The sequence below is a fragment of the Tachysurus fulvidraco genome, chromosome 18 (genome assembly GCF_022655615.1).
Source record: "Tachysurus fulvidraco isolate hzauxx_2018 chromosome 18, HZAU_PFXX_2.0, whole genome shotgun sequence".
Classification (NCBI taxonomy): Eukaryota; Metazoa; Chordata; class Actinopteri; order Siluriformes; family Bagridae; genus Tachysurus; species Tachysurus fulvidraco.
The window spans coordinates 11934313-11951481 of NC_062535.1; the positions used below are offsets into that span (position 1 = coordinate 11934313).

The following is a 17169-nucleotide window of genomic DNA, read 5'->3' on the forward strand; positions in this document are numbered from 1 at the left end:
CATATCTAAAAGCTGTCCCAGAATTCCACCGTGTTCCAGATGACGTGTCTCTCCGCTCGTTCTTTTTTATCATGCCCGTTTTGAGGAAAATCCCGCCCCTTTCCCCCTAGTTAGACTCGCTTCCCGTATCCTCATTGGCTGCTACTTCATCTAACTGTCCAATCGCTGTTCTGCGTGTGAGTACGAGAGACGTTTTAGCCAATCACAGTGCTGCGATCGAAGCTAAGACGTATTACAGGTAGGAAAACGAGTACAGCAGGCGTCGAGCTAGAAAAAGTAGGTTACGCACGCAGGCAAGTTCGCGCTGCTGTAGGACGATCACAAATGATCCGTTTGTGATCTCGGCGTTGTGTTTTATTTTCCTTTTACACGTAATACACGATACACCGAATGATGTCGGTGTATTTGCGCGTCCGTTTGGTGGCGATGATATCCGTGTTTTTGTGCGGATCCCCGCTGCTTTTCCTTCAGGATGCTGCGGCTTTCTATCTTCCGGGTTTAGCTCCGGTCAGCTTCTGTGAAAAACCCAAAGACGCTAAAGATCCTCAGAGGGAGTGCCAGGTAACACGTTATACACCATTCAGGCTTTCGCGTTTGCGTGTTCTGGCTGGATGTTAAACGTGTGGCGTGTTTGTTATTCACAGAAACCCGCTTGCTAGCCTCTTGCTAGCTAACATGCTAACATGCTAATCTGCTAAAAGCTAATATCGGTTTAAATGGCGCTAATAAACATCACGGGATGTATTTTCGTGTCCACGGCGGTTTAGCACCACTGTTCATGTCTGAAATGTTAATAGTTTGATGTTTGTTTAAACCGAAGTCTTTAAGAGTTAAATTTTTTTGTTGCCAACGTTAGCTTACGTTACGTCGCTAAGCTCAATGGAAGAAACCTTCGGGTCTGTTTACTGACTGCTGTGATTCCTATTCGTCTTCCTGTTACAGTCTGTGTGTAGTCAGGATATTAGTTTATCTTATTTGTTATGTAGTGATTCAATGCGCAGCTTTGTGCCTGAGGTACTGATAAGTACTGTGTATATGATATTAATCATTTCCTTACATTATCTTATTTTTATATAAGGGCCTTGCTCAGGGGCCCAATAGAGGACCTGGGATAACATTTACAGCATTTGGCAGACGTCCTTACGTGCTCGTTTTTATACAGCTGAGCAATTGAGGGTTAAGGGCCTTGCACAGGGGCCCAACAGTGGCAGCTTGTTGGACCTAGGATTGAACTCACAACCTTCCGATTGGTAGCCTGACAAGACAGACGAGAGAGTTTGGGACAAGACAAACGAGACAGACGAGAGAGTTTGGGACAAGACAAACGAGACAGACGAGAGAGTTTGGGACAAGACAAACGAGACAGACGAGAGCGTGCAGGACAAAAAATATACAAAAGACAATACACAAACAGCGCTGACCAGCGTAAACACTGTATGTTCAAACATTATTTCGTGTGCAGTAATACGTGAATGAACACAGTGTCATAGCAGCAGGTCCCTGAGATAACGTAAAGGATTGTGAAACCAGTTTTTATAAAGCGCGCTAAAATGAACTACCGGTAGTGCAGGTTCAGGAAATAGACATGAATGAACATGGTATAGTTACGGAAGAAATGTCATACTTTCAGTAGCCAAGATTAGAAACACGGGTCTGTTGGGCGTTTTGCTTCATGCTTATTGTCGATTTAACTAATCCCGCTTTCTCAACTTCCATAACCAGCAGCTGTGATGTGATCAGTGAACTTTTCCTATATACTACATGTGGACATCTGACCTTCACATCCATATGTGTTTGTTTCTCCCCTGTTGTCTTCGTATTATGTAGAATTACAATTTCACCCACTGGAATTAAAGGACACAAAGTGAGCTCCATGTCAACATGGTCAACTCTGGTGTCCTTCAAAGCCCTGACTCTGACTGAACCCCTTTGGGATGAACACTGACTAAACCCCAGACATGCTCACTCATATAACATCAGTCTGATCTCCTGTAGCTGAATGATCACAAGTCCCCACAGTCACGCTCTAACATCTATTGGAAAGCCTTCCCAGATGAGTGGAGCGCATTATAACAACAGTCGGGGATTGAATCAAGCATGAGTTTGATAGTCAGCTGTCCAAAAACAGGTTGTGTCTGTGTGTAAGATTTGTGTCCGGCTCATCCCCATCACGCTTATGCGTTAGTTTGGAGACGATATCCTTCTAGTGCCTTAGGCCAATATTTGATCAGTGCATCCTTATGATCCTTAAAACACGCTATGCCTGTTGTATACTGTAACGGCTTGGAAAACTGTGACTAATTAAAATAAACAACATATATCATCTTGGGTCATGCACTGAGATGGGGGTTTAAAACGTATAACGTGACCTGCTCGCTGTCAGCCACTTTAGCAGCCAGTGTGTCACAGAATCTAAATATATTTGAATAAAACCTCTGTAGTAACTCTTGTCCCAAAGCCATGCAGAAGATGAAGAACTGATAGGGCAGTAGAGACAAGGCTGAAATGTAAAGCAGCTGTTCGGGGTTTTTTTTTATTTTCGGGGGGGGTTTTTATTTATTTATTTTTAAATAAATAAAAAAAAAATTTTTTTTTATCCCCCCCCCCCCCCCATTAAAGGCTAAAAAAAATTTCACTCACACATCTCTACATAATCAGTTACCATCCCAAAATATTAATTTACCAGCAATTCATGAGTGTAATTATTTCCAATGATTTACAAACCATTCTTTTTCATGAAATGCTGAAATTAATATTTTGGGATATATATATAACAAAGTTGATTGGCATTTTTTTAATCCTTCCGTATTTAATTTTAACAAGTTCCTGTTTTCACGTAGGTCATAGCAGCTTTAACCGTCTTTAATTCACCAGACTTTACTTCATCTCTCTCTGAATGAATAAGACAAAAAAATGCAGCTTGCTGTGTTAGCAAACCCATGAATTTCTCTGTCCTGAAGAATTTCCTGTCTCGGAAAACTTAAGGCTATAGCTTAAGTCCTAAAAAAATGTTAACTAAATTTCTGACAGAACCCTTACTATGATTGTCAAATCATTTGAGTCCTCTTAATAATAATAATAATAATAATAATAATAATAATATTACTTATAATTCATCTATAAATGCGATAAATTGTGTCTGGGACCTTCACCCATCTTGTTCTCACAGCATTTGTGTTTTTTCTTGTCTGGGTAACATGTGACATGGACTTTTGTTTTATTTTGCAGGACAAAATTGAGCTCTTTGTGAACAGACTGGATTCGGTGGAGTCAGTTTTGCCGTACGAATACACAGCGTGAGTAGAATAAAAAAAGAAACCTCTGACCTGTTCTGTAACATTGCTGATGTTTCGCCCATGCATTGTGTCACTTGCTTGTAAAGAAGTCCTGGTTTGTAAAACATTCGGACACCGTTGTCTCAGTCATTAAACTGTGAAATGGTGACCAAATGTTTCCTTCAAATCTGACACCGGAAAAACCTGCCAAACTGCTCGCCGGTTGATCTGTTGACTCTTTTATGCACCAGTAAGCAATTATTAAGGTGTGTTTGGACCAGAGTCAGGGGCAGAAAAGTGATTTGTCAAGGTGTGTGTGGGTGAATGAGGAGGTTGGTATGAGGTCTTACTGAAGGACCGACGCTCTGTGTAACCCACCAGCATGTGTGATGTACCACACACACTACACACAAAGGATGAACCAGATACCTTTTACCGCTGTAACCTCAGGCCTCGTTCCAGTGCCAAGTGAAAATAAATCCTGACACTTTATGGCATTCAGGCGAATATGTCGTGTAATAAACAATAAACTCTCCTGGGAGAAACTACAGCACAGAAGCAGTGAGATTTTATAGTAAGCATCTATAAAAGGAAGAAAAAAAAAGAAGAAACGACGTCATTTACTACTTTAACCAACGCCGAAGTGTGAAGTCTCATCACAGGGACTCGCTCGGCAGTTTGAGTGCAGGTTCGGAGCTTAAATTAGAACCAATTCTTTCTTTTTCAACCGCCAAAGCACTGGCTCTGACGCAGGAAAAGTGGCTCTTATGTAGAACCAAAACTTTGTTGGTCTAGACTTCAGAACCGCTTGTGTAAGGGGCTGTGGGCGGGGCTACTGTTAGCACCTGTGGGCGGGGCTACTGTTAGCACATTTGATAATGTACCTTAAGTATACTAATGTTTAATACACTTTTACTTTACTGCGATATGATACATTATCAGCACACATGATAGAAGGTAGCTACATTCTAAGGCTTTCTGTGTTAACGATAAAATAACGTTATGTACTTTATCGATTACAACCTCCGTTTATACCGATTACATGGAGCTGCACGTACACGTTGGATACGCCGCGTTTGGATGCCGATGTCGGTTCACAAAGCCATGAGTATTAACAGTAAAGCGACATCCGCCATTGTTGTTGTGTTTGGGTTTGTCGCTGCTGCTCTAACGTTGCTGTGTAACTTGACACGTATACAGTGACGTCACACTCGACTCTGTGATGCTCTCTGACCGATGGAAAGGCAAACCATTTCGCCAGTGGAACCAACTTTGAGCCAGCACTAGCTCTGAACCAGCACCCGGTACTTTCTGGTGGAAAAGGGGTATCTGAGGAGGGGAGGGACGAGTGTTCCTGAGGTGATCTGATAGTTAAGGCATGTCAGCAGTGTGCTGCAGAGCATTGTGTTTCAACATGGAATGGAAAAAATAATAATAAAATTCGGTTAAATTATTATTATTTTTTTATTTAAAAAAAAAAAGTAACTCCAAAAGTATTGGAACACTTTTCTGTTTCGTGTTGAAAACGGATATTACACCCCGAATAAGCCTTCTGTTATGACTTGATCCAAAGAGTCAGGAATGACATGTCTGTAGTATAAGCGTAATAACATTGTATTTTTTCCTTATGAAGCTTTATTGAATACGTGCTTGGGTTTCTTTACACAATAATCAATTTCTAGGAAATATAGTGCAGCTTGAACATGTTGGAAAGATCATAACACACACAAACATAAAAGGAACGCACAAAAATATTTAGATGAATTACTGGTCTCTTAATTATTTTTGGTTTCAGGTTTGATTTCTGCACTGTGGATGCAGAGAAGCGGCCGTCAGAAAACTTGGGCCAGGTTCTGTTCGGAGAGAGAATTGAGCCATCGCCTTACAAGGTAACACACGCACACACAAAACACCCCTTATCTTTAAGGGTTGTGATGTGTATATCTTGCTCTCATACACAGATTGACACACAGCACTACAAATCCAGATTTCAGCATCATCCCGTCAGTTTTTCAGTCACTATCATGCATTTTTCTTCTATTGCTCTTAATCTCTATTTAGATTTGTTATTACTGGCAGATTTTATTGTCATTAATATATATGATGTCATATCCTAGTTTATATCCTCAGTACACTCAGACCGCAGTAAGTTCTCTATAGATAAAAGCTACAACAAATCGTTTTAACACAAAGTCTATTAAATCAGCGCGTGTGTTTATACGTGGATGCTTCGTGAAGACGTTTACCATCTCTGCGGTTTATACAGAGCTCATTATTCTCCTCCTACAGTCGTCTAGCTTTTTATTTTTATTTTTTTTTAGCGATGTCGTTTTCTGAGCTAAACGTGAATAGAGAAATAATTCAGTTTAATAAATGTTATTAATTATTAAATGTGCATGGATGAGTCGGCCACAGGTAGCATAGCGTTGGGTCAAATTAAGTTGCGGATTTTTATTAATTATTTTGTTTGTTTGTTTGTTTGTTTTTTGTTACAGTTTTCCTTCAAGCAAAAAGAGACATGTAAGCATGTGTGCACTAAAAAGTACAGCACCAGTAAAACACAGGACAAAGCCAACCTGGATTTCCTAAAGAAAGGCATGCTCCTTAACTACCAGCATCACTGGTGAGTCGTCCTTTTATCTGCCTTTCTTTCTCACCCGCGTTGGGAAGCACAGCAAAATGACAGCTACCAGGTTCTTGTCTTCTTCATGTTTCTCTTTTGTGCTGACTACAGGATTGTGGATAACATGCCTGTGACCTGGTGCTACGACGTGGAGGACAATCAGAAGTTCTGTAATCCCGGCTTCCCCATCGGATGCTACGTCACGGAAACCGGCTTGGCCAAAGACGCTTGCGTCGTCAACGTGAGCTCCTTTTTGCCTTTTTAGATGCTCGCCGATCGTTGGTACTCGTCACTGAACTTCGCCACGTCGTCATTCGGTTTTAAGTCAAGAAGCTTTTATCGTCATTTCAACCATATATAGCTGTTACAGTACATAGCGAAATGAGACAACGTTTCTCCAGGATTATGGTGCTACATAAAACAAAGACAGGGCTAAGTGGTCCTAGCCATATAAAGTGCAACCTGGTGCAAACAGTGCAGAACAAGACAAACAAGACAGACAAGACAGTGCAGGACAAAAGACAGTGTTGACAAAACGTTACAAGACAAACAAAAAGTACAAAAAATACAATACACAAAAAGAAAATAAACAGTAACAGGAACAGCCAGTGTATATACTGTATGTGAATACTGAATGTACAAACAATATTCCGTGCAGTAACATTAGAATGAACAGAGTTTCTTAGCAGCAGGTCCGTCCTGTGTTTAGTTAGTAAACGGTCAGAGAGCTTTTTCATCACTGCAGTCGATTCTGCCTGTTCATTCGGTTTCTCTTCCTCACGCAGTCTGAGTTCAATGAGAAAGATTCCTTCTACATCTTCAACCACGTGGACATCACTATCTTTTACCACAACGTGGAGAACGAGGCCCCGGACTCCAGACTGGTCGCTGCCAAGATGGAGCCGAAAAGGTACCAGAGCTGTTTGTAGCACTGATGTAATAACCGCCTCGAAACGATCCTGATCCTTACTGTGGGCTTAAAATACCTTACAATCAGTATTTAATTTCTATTGCACGTTATAACAAAAAGTAGTGTTTCTGTTTACATCAGGGTCTTTTTCTATTCTCGTAAATATACAACGTTATACAATTTGTTAGCAATATTCTGATAAAAATGATAACCGTCCTGTTTGCATTACATACACACTGTAGTATCGATCTGCTTCTTGTTTCATCCATGATTTCCATCCGCTCGATCCGTTTAGTATAAAGATAGACCCTCGTGTGAACTCCCATCATGCTCAGCGTCTAGCCTCGTGTATTCGCTGCTAATGGATGTTTCTGGTGTCTTAGCTATAAAAATACCAATCCGGATGCTCCAGACTGCACAGGAGTGCCCATGAGGCTCGGCAACAAGGACACCGGAGATATCGTCATCCCCTATACCTACAGTGTACAGTTCAAGGTCAGTCACTTTACCCCAGATTAATCCAGATTCTGATGTCGAGACTTTTTAATTAAAAAAAAGTAATAGAAAGCAGGTCAAGTAAGGAATTCATTTTGCTTTTGTTTGACTTTAGTGTGTAATCAGTTGTTTTTTTTCCTGTGGTGTCTGTAGGAGGAGCCAAACATCCGATGGGCCTCTCGGTGGGATTATATTCTGGAGTCCATGCCTCATACCAACATCCAGTGGTTTAGGTGAACATGCATGTACACACACACACACACACACACACACACATGCACACACACAATGTTATGCAATACCATTCTGCTTGTATATGCATGTACACACACACACACACACACACATAGTATGTCGGGCGATACCATTCTATTTGTTTATGCATGTACACACACACACACATACACACAATGTTATGCAATACCATTCTGCTTGTATATGCATGTACACACACACACACACACACACACACAGTATGTCGGGCGATACCATTCTATTGGTTTATGCACACACACACACACACACACACACACACACACACACACAGAATGTTATGCAATACAATTCTGCTTGTATATGCATGTACACACACACACACACACACACACACACACAGTATGTCGGGCGATTCCATTCTATTTGTTTATGCATCTACACACACACACAGAATGTCATGCAATAGCATTCTATTTGTTTATGCATCTACACACACACACACACAGTATGTCGGGCGATACCATTCTATTTGTTTATGCATCTACACACACACACACACAAACACACACACACACACACACACACACAGAGTATGTCGGGCGATACCATTCTATTGGTTTATGCATGTACACACACACACACACACACACAGAGTATGTCGGGCGATACCATTCTATTTGTTTATGCATGTACACACACACACACACACACACACACACACACACATAGTATGTCGGGCGATACCATTCTATTTGTTTATGCATGTACACACACACACACACACACACAGAGTATGTCGGGCGATACCATTCTATTTGTTTATGCATGTACACACACACACACACACACACACACACACATAGTATGTCGGGCGATACCATTCTATTTGTTTATGCATGTACACACACACACACACACACACACAGATAGTATGTCGGGCGATACCATTCTATTTGTTTATGCATGTACACACACACACACACACACACACACACACACACAAACAGTATGTCGGGCGATACCATTCTATTTGTTTATGCATCTACACACACACAAACACACACACACACACACACACACACACACAGAGTATGTCGGGCGATACCATTCTATTGGTTTATGCATGTACACACACACACACACACACACACATAGTATGTCGGGCGATACCATTCTATTTGTTTATGCATGTACACACACACACACACACACACACAGATAGTATGTCGGGCGATACCATTCTATTTGTTTATGCATGTACACACACACACACACACACACACACACAGATAGTATGTCGGGCGATACCATTCTATTTGTTTATGCATGTACACACACACACACACACACACACACACAGATAGTATGTCGGGCGATACCATTCTATTTGTTTATGCATGTACACACACACACACACACACACACAGATAGTATGTCGGGCGATACCATTCTATTTGTTTATGCATGTACACACACACACACACAGAGTATGTCGGGCCATACCATTCTATTTGTTTATGCATGTACACACACACACACACACACACACACACACACACACAGAGTATATTGGGCGATACCATTCTATTTGTTTATGCATGTACACACACACAATATTGTACCCATGTTGTTCCTATACAAGATGCATAAACTAATCATTAGCAGAAGTAACTAGTTTGTATTTACAGGCTGTTTGTTGCTCTCTTGTTCCCATGTGTTTGGCTGCAGTATAATGAACTCCCTGGTCATCGTGCTCTTCCTCTCCGGTATGGTGGCTATGATCATGCTGCGCACGCTGCACAAAGACATCGCCCGTTATAACCAGATGGACTCTGTGGTGAGTCTAGCACCTAAAAACAATAACCGTCCAACAGTGAGACATTAATCCCTCACTGTGTATTACAGTAACAGAGCTAATATCTCTTCATTAAACCATAACTACTGCCACGGCGTCTGACCCACACAGAACCGTGAACGATTCTTTACTACAAATATAAAGATGTATTATTTTTGCCTAAACATCTGTCCTGTACAAACCACTTCATTTTCCTTTTGCTCATTTTTCTTGTTATTTCCGTGTCTAGTTGTTTTAAGGATCCTGTCTCTCTGATATTAAGACTCTCTCTCTTTCTTTTACACACATGCATGCTTCATACTCATTAACCAAACTTGGGGCTGATGCAGAGTGACAGCATGCATTCTATTTTTTTTTCCCTTTCATCCCAATTAAACTCTATTAGACGTGTGAACCACAAACCATCTCTGAAGGCCACATCCAGATCTCTCAGCCCTTTTGTGTGTGTGTGTGTGTGTGTGTGTGTGTGTGTGTGTGTGTGTGTGTGTGTGTGTGTGTGTGTGTGTTTGTTCTATAGGAGGATGCTCAGGAGGAGTTTGGCTGGAAGCTGGTGCACGGTGACGTGTTCCGACCGCCGAGGAAAGGAATGCTGCTGTCCGTTTTCCTCGGCTCGGGAACACAGATCTTCATCATGACGTTCGTCACTCTCTGTAAGTGCCACATCTGATACACACCTGCTTTTACTCTCACACACGGCTATATCGTGAAGGAGTATTCCTTATTTCGGGGCATGTGGTAGCCTAGTGGTTGAGGTGTCGGGCTACCAATCGGAAGGTTGTGAGTTCGATCCCAGGTCCACCAAGCTGCCACCATTGGGCCCCTGAGCAAGGCCCTTAATTGCTCAGCTGTACAAAAATGAGCTATTGTACAGTAAGTTGTTCTGGATATAAGGGAGTCTGCTAAATGCTGTAAATGTAAATTTCATAATTATTAGATCAACACTCAACATAATTATACATAATTATAACACATAATTATTATATCAACACAAGCATAACTATATATATATATATATATATATAAACCATAAAATAATGTAGTACAGGTGTGTCTCATCTTTGTGCTCCTCTCTTATGGAGGATCTTTTAGTGTATAAAGGCTTTATAAAGAATGCTTCAGGTTCAGTCACCTGAATGAGTCACACACTTTGTCTCTCTCTGTCTCTATGTAGTCTTTGCGTGTCTGGGCTTCCTGTCCCCAGCTAACCGTGGTGCTCTGATGACGTGTGCCGTGGTGCTGTGGGTGCTGCTGGGAACTCCAGCTGGTTACATTGCTGCCCGATTCTACAAGTGTGAGTACGCTGCTGAGACATTAATCCCTCACCTCTGACCCCAGGGTTCTGTTAGAGCCTCATGCAGGTCGTTAGTCCTAATCAGTGTCCGAAAGGGGAACGTTCTAGCTTCATACACACTGCTGGTGTTATAAGCAACGTGTGAAGTTAAGATATACAAAAAGGTGTTTTTGAGAAGTACTTTGTGTTCTTTTGTTTGTTTGTTTATTTAATAAATTTGTAAGCAACTGCATGGTTTACTAAATGGATTTTCCCATGATGCCTATTTGTAAGTAATCTTCACATGTGTTGATGTGAGCTTCTGTGTGTTTGATGTGTGCAGCGTTTGGAGGAGAGAAATGGAAGACCAATGTGCTACTGACAGCATTCCTCTGCCCCGGGTGAGTTTTACACCTCTTGTTTCTTTCACACATCAAGCTTTTTTTTTCATGTTGGATCGGTTAGACACGTGTATACATTTCTTCTGTATAAATCCACATCACGCTTTGTCGTTTGTTTATGACCTTGTTGTTAAAGCCTCTGTTCTTCCTGCAGTGTGGTGTTCGCTGATTTCTTCCTGATGAACCTGATCCTGTGGGGTGAGGGATCATCCGCTGCCATGCCCTTCGGCACTCTGGTGGCCATCTTGGCTCTGTGGTTCTGCATCTCCGTCCCTCTCACCTTCGTCGGAGCCTACTTTGGCTTTAAGAAATCTGTGAGTGCTTGTAATACTAGATCAGGAATATTTATGCGTTTAAAGACGCTCGAACGTTAGCGGTCCCATGTGTAGTCTATGGTGGATGTGGTAGCCTAGTGGGTAAGGCGTTGGATTACTGACCGGAGGGTCATGAGTTCGAATCCCAGGTCCATCAAGCAGCCGCTGCTGGGCCCCTGAGCAAGGCCCTTAACCCTTAATTGCTCAGTTGTATAAATTGAAATAAATTGTAAGTCATGGATAAGGGTGTCTGCTAAATGCTATAAATTGTGTGTGTGTTAATTGTTTGTTGCTTCTGTGTGATTCAGGGCATCGAACACCCAGTGCGCACCAATCAGATACCTCGACAGATTCCAGAACAGTCTTTCTACACCAAACCTCTCCCAGGCATTGTGATGGGTGGGATCCTGCCCTTTGGATGCATCTTCATCCAGCTGTTCTTCATCCTCAACAGCATCTGGTAAGTTCTGTTTTATTAAGGTCTGTTATGTGCTGTAGTATTAAAGATGTGTGTTAGTTTGGAGGAAGCACTGAATAACTGAACTGTGTTATTATAGCTTCTAGAGTTTTATAATAATATAAAGATTGTGTGTGTGTGTGTGTGGTCTTTAGGTCCCATCAAATGTACTACATGTTTGGGTTCCTCTTCCTCGTCTTCATCATCCTGGTGATCACTTGCTCTGAGGCCACCATCCTGCTCTGTTATTTCCACCTGTGTGCTGAGGTTATTAAAACACACACACACACACACACACACACGCACACACAAGAGAATTATGACATTGGTGAATCCCATGGGTGAAGATTATTATTTACTAGTCTCCAAAAAATTCCCATTAAATTCCATTTTCCTTTTAGGAATAATATTGGATTCATTCTTGAGATTCAAAAGAAAAGAAAAACTACAGCCTCCTTTTTTCCTGTGGTTACTAGATTTTAATCAAAAGTATGTTACTGTAGATGACCCCTAACAATAAAAACCATACTGTCACCATTTTGGTGTAGGATTGACTTTAGGTACAGCTCCTCTCGCTGTTCAGTCCAAGGGATGCTGACACTGGGCTTTGTTTTGTATCATCAGGACTACCACTGGCAGTGGCGCTCCTTCCTTACCAGTGGCTTCACGGCTGCATATTTCCTTGTGTACGCTGTGCATTATTTCTTCTCCAAGCTGCAGATCACCGGCCTGGCTAGCACCATCCTTTACTTTGGCTACACCACGATCATGGCTTTGATCTTCTTCCTCTTCACAGGTGTGTCTGTGTGTGTGTCTGTCTGTGTGTGTGTCTGTCTGTGTGTGTGTCTGTCTGTGTGTGTGTCTGTCTGTGTGTGTCTGTCTGTGTGTGTGTCTGTCTGTGTGTGTCTCTGTCTGTGTGTGTGTGTCTGTCTGTGTGTGTGTCTGTCTGTGTGTGTGTCTGTCTGTGTGTGTGTCTGTCTGTGTGTGTGTCTGTCTGTGTGTGTGTCTGTCTGTGTGTGTGTCTGTCTGTGTGTGTCTCTGTCTGTGTGTGTGTGTCTGTCTGTGTGTGTGTCTGTCTGTGTGTGTGTCTGTCTGTGTGTGTGTCTGTCTGTGTGTGTGTCTGTCTGTGTGTGTGTCTGTCTGTGTGTGTGTCTGTCTGTGTGTGTGTCTGTCTGTGTGTGTGTCTGTCTGTGTGTGTGTCTGTCTGTGTGTGTGTGTGTCTGTCTGTGTGTGTGTCTGTCTGTGTGTGTGTCTGTCTGTGTGTGTGTCTGTCTGTGTGTGTGTCTGTCTGTGTGTGTGTCTGTCTGTGTGTGTGTCTGTGTGTGTGTGTGCCTGTCTGTGTGTGTGTGTGCCTGTCTGTGTGTGTGTGTGCCTGTCTGTGTGTGTGTGTGCCTGTCTGTGTGTGTGTGTGCCTGTCTGTGTGTGTGTGTGCCTGTCTGTGTGTGTGTGTGCCTGTCTGTGTGTGTGTGTGCCTGTCTGTGTGTGTGTGTGCCTGTCTGTGTGTGTGTGTGCCTGTCTGTGTGTGTGTGTGCCTGTCTGTGTGTGTGTGTGCCTGTCTGTGTGTGTGTGTGCCTGTCTGTGTGTGTGTGTGCCTGTCTGTGTGTCTGTCTGTGTGTGTGTCTGTCTGTGTGTGTGTGTCTGTCTGTGTGTGTGTGTCTGTCTGTGTGTGTGTGTGCCTGTCTGTGTGTGTGTGTGCCTGTCTGTGTGTGTGTGTGCCTGTCTGTGTGTGTGTGTGCCTGTCTGTGTGTGTGTGTGCCTGTCTGTGTGTGTGTGTGCCTGTCTGTGTGTGTGTGTGCCTGTCTGTGTGTGTGTGTGCCTGTCTGTGTGTGTGTGTGCCTGTCTGTGTGTGTGTGTGTGTCTGTCTGTGTGTCTGTCTGTCTGTGTGTGTGTCTGTCTGTGTGTGTGTCTGTCTGTGTGTGTGTCTGTCTGTGTGTGTGTCTGTCTGTGTGTGTCTCTGTCTGTGTGTGTCTCTGTCTGTGTGTGTGTCTGTCTGTGTGTGTGTCTGTCTGTGTGTGTGTCTGTCTGTGTGTGTGTCTGTCTGTCTGTGTGTGTCTGTCTGTGTGTGTGTGCCTGTCTGCGTGTGTCTCTGTCTGTGTGTGTCTGTCTGTGTGTGTGTCTGTCTGTGTGTGTGTCTGTCTGTGTGTGTGTCTGTCTGTCTGTGTGTGTCTGTCTGTGTGTGTGTGCCTGTCTGCGTGTGTGTGCCTGTCTGCGTGTGTGTGTCTGTCTGCGTGTGTGTGTCTGTCTGTCTGTGTGTGTGTGTGTGTGTATCTGACTGTCTGTGTGTGTGTGTGTGTCTGTGTGTGTGTGTGTGTCTGTCTGTGTGTGTGTGTGTGTGTGTCTGTCTGTGTGTGTGTGTGTGTGTGTGTCTGTCTGTGTGTGTGTGTGTGTGTGTCTGTCAGTGTGTGTGTGTGTGTGTGTGTGTGTGTGTGTGTGTGTGTGATGAAGATTTAGCTTTGAATTACATCACTGATTATGTTCCTATACCATCACACTCAGGGCTTTAGTCACCAATAAGCCAAAATGAAATGCACATCAAATTCAGTATTGATTGTGAAAGTCTCTGTATGTTTGAGTCATTTTTTTTCTTTTCAATTAAACTCCAATTCGACGTTTTCTCTTCACAGGAACGATTGGATTCTTTGCCTGTTTCTGGTTCGTTACCAAAATCTACAGCGTTGTGAAGGTAGACTGAAATCGACCAATCAGAGCCTGGACTAAACTCTCCTCTGCTGAACAAGATGTCTTTAAGGGAGGCATAAGAGCACTGTCAAAGATGCCGTTTGTTGCCCCAGTTAACCAACAACTCGAAATACATTCTTCAGATCTTAAGCTTCCATTGAAGTGTATGTGTTTAAAAAAAAAAAAAGTGCTTTTTTAATTTTATTTGTGCGTGTTCTTTCACATACATGTATAAAAGAGCACTCATATATAAATAGCAACACGCTGCAGCCCAGAACACACAAACCACAGCTACGTCATAACCTTAATCTCAAGCTCACATTTGTAAATATCAAATTTTTCCTTTTCACTGATATTAAAGTGCATCCAGTCCATGTGTAGCTCACTGACGTATGTTGCGGTGTTTGAAGGATGAATTTGTAAATATCCCCCCCCTTTTTTTTTTTTTTTGCAAGTGCTGAAACATCCAACAAAAAAAACCCTTGAATGCGATAATATAGCCGAAGCTCTATCGAGTTGTTTTTGTTTGGGGGGAGGGGGTGGTGTATTCCTCTTAGTGTTGTTGTGGTGTTTTTTTCTTTGTTTGTTTGTTTCTGTGTGTGTATCATCAACCAGCCATCTTTCCTTGCTTTTATTTATCTTTAATCATTTTTAATTCGCACCTCACTGCTTTGTTTGTGCCTCGTCGTTAAGAGGGAAGAATAAAGACGTGCTTCACCTTAAAAATCCAGCGCTGCTACAGATTAGCGAAAGCTGGTACGTTCTGTTTCGCAAACATCGCTAGATTTTTGGTGTGAAATATTTCTTTAAAAATCCTGAATGCGGATGTGTAAAAGAGCTGATCTTCTGTTTGCTCCTGTCTGTCCAACTCGGTTTGATGCATGCGCAGGAGCTGATCGGAGATCAGCAGTCTAACAGATGTTTTTCTTCTTATTAACTTCTTTGATTCTTGCTTATTTCTTTTCTTTTCATAAGCTTTTGAGTGGGAGGTTATTTGGAGGGGGTTCAGGGAATCCACTGGTATGTAGGAATACATGGACCGAACGGTTTCTAGAGCAAGGACCATGTACTTAGTGACACTATGTAAGCTGATACATGTGTACATTATGTATAAGTTAATGGTTTGATTTACACTGATCAAGGCTTTTTCTTCACTGATTTAAGGTAATGAGAGTGCAAGGCGTGGGATGAATAATGAAAATAAAATAAAAAAAAGGATTTTCCTGTCCCAAATAAAATATGACTTTTTCAATTATTCGGTGTATCTTTTAAGTTAAAAAGGTGTCGTACACTCGTCACTCGGTTTGCCTCAAAGTTTTTGCCACGTGTCTGAACTCCAGACTGGCTTTAGTCTTTAGATCTCCAACAAGGGTCTTCTAGATGCCTTTAGAGGTTCTGAAGTGGTACTGAAATTCTTTTATTTAAAAAAAAAAAAGCAGTAAAAAAAAATCTTACACACACAGCTATTGCCTTAAATCACTCCAGTATAAAAGAGTTCTGTGGGCAGTTTGGTAATTGCATCCAATCACATGGAAACCTGAATCGAGGATGTTCAATGAAATGCATTGCACCTTCCTGAGACGGTAATGCTGTAATCTATAAACATGAACAAAACACTTAGTTATCCAATGAACTTCTTCATTGTTTATAGCACTTTTACACGATGAAAAATACCACTGGTAAATGTTTGTTTTGTTGTAATCTCTGACCGCCACGTGCATAAAAAACAATACTATAATCATTTTACAATTTTTGTAAAGCGTTAGTTTAGCCGCTGTGGCGCCGTGTTGTCAATAGATGGCGCAATGTTTACCTTGTTTCACAGGTCTTCTGTCTCAGATACAGCTGATTACTTTAGTCTTAGGCTGATAAATGTTTATCTAGACACCTACATCTCTATAATTATATTTTTATATTATAATTTATATATATTTTTTCTGTTAGCTCAGTTAACACTGCTCTGTTAGCAACATACGCTAAGTCTACTTCAAGTGTAATTCATATAAAGGCTTAGCTTAATATTTTACTAACATATCTGAGGAAAATGTTGGTATTCCTGACAGTTTAGTCTTATTTCCACATATAACAGGTTTAGCAGCAACATGCTAGTTAGCTAAATCATTATTGTCTTGTAATCTACAATGCAAAGGTTGCCTGGCAACAATGTTTTCATGACTTTAACAACTTAAACAGGCTTCATGAATAATTTTTTTTGTTCCACATGTTTATGGTTGTGTAGCTATGAATGTAAATAGCAGTTTAGTTCTGTGTTTAAATGATAATTATTACATGGATTAGGGTGATTCTGGTGGACTAAGAAAGAGTTGTTAGATTGCTATATGGTTTAGACTGGGAAGCGTCTCGGACATGAAGCAAACAGTTGTAGCTTTCTAAACAGAACCTTTAAGAGTATTGAATTTAGCTTTTTTAAGTTTGTGTAAGTGAAATGATATGCGAATCCATATTAGAAAATAACATATTTAGCAGAGAAATCATATAGCTTTGCATCATGTTCTTCATATCATCTATGATTATGATTTTTCTTACACCATGCCACACTGTTGGACGTCTTAAATAAATAGCACACGGTTTTAAGAGTGTGATGTAGAGGTTGTCCTGCTCAGGATGGTGTATGATACCGAGTCATTTGTGAGTAGAAGTTGAGTGTGTGTTC

General features: G+C 41.7%; 1 protein-coding gene across 1 annotated transcript; it reads left to right on the top strand.

Moving 5' to 3' along the window:
- Nucleotides 1–243: 243 nt before the first annotated feature.
- Nucleotides 244–15750, top strand: tm9sf2 (transmembrane 9 superfamily member 2). Its single transcript, XM_027179249.2, has 17 exons — nt 244–561; nt 3229–3296; nt 5071–5164; nt 5771–5898; nt 6010–6139; nt 6684–6808; nt 7192–7303; nt 7457–7536; nt 9248–9356; nt 9892–10024; nt 10546–10665; nt 10988–11045; nt 11200–11359; nt 11668–11819; nt 11972–12083; nt 12441–12612; nt 14441–15750. The coding sequence occupies exons 1-17, from the start codon at nt 391–393 to the stop codon at nt 14506–14508; spliced, it is 1992 nt and encodes a 663-aa protein (XP_027035050.1). The 5' UTR covers nt 244–390; the 3' UTR covers nt 14509–15750.
- The last annotated feature ends 1419 nt before the right edge of the window (nt 15751–17169 follow it).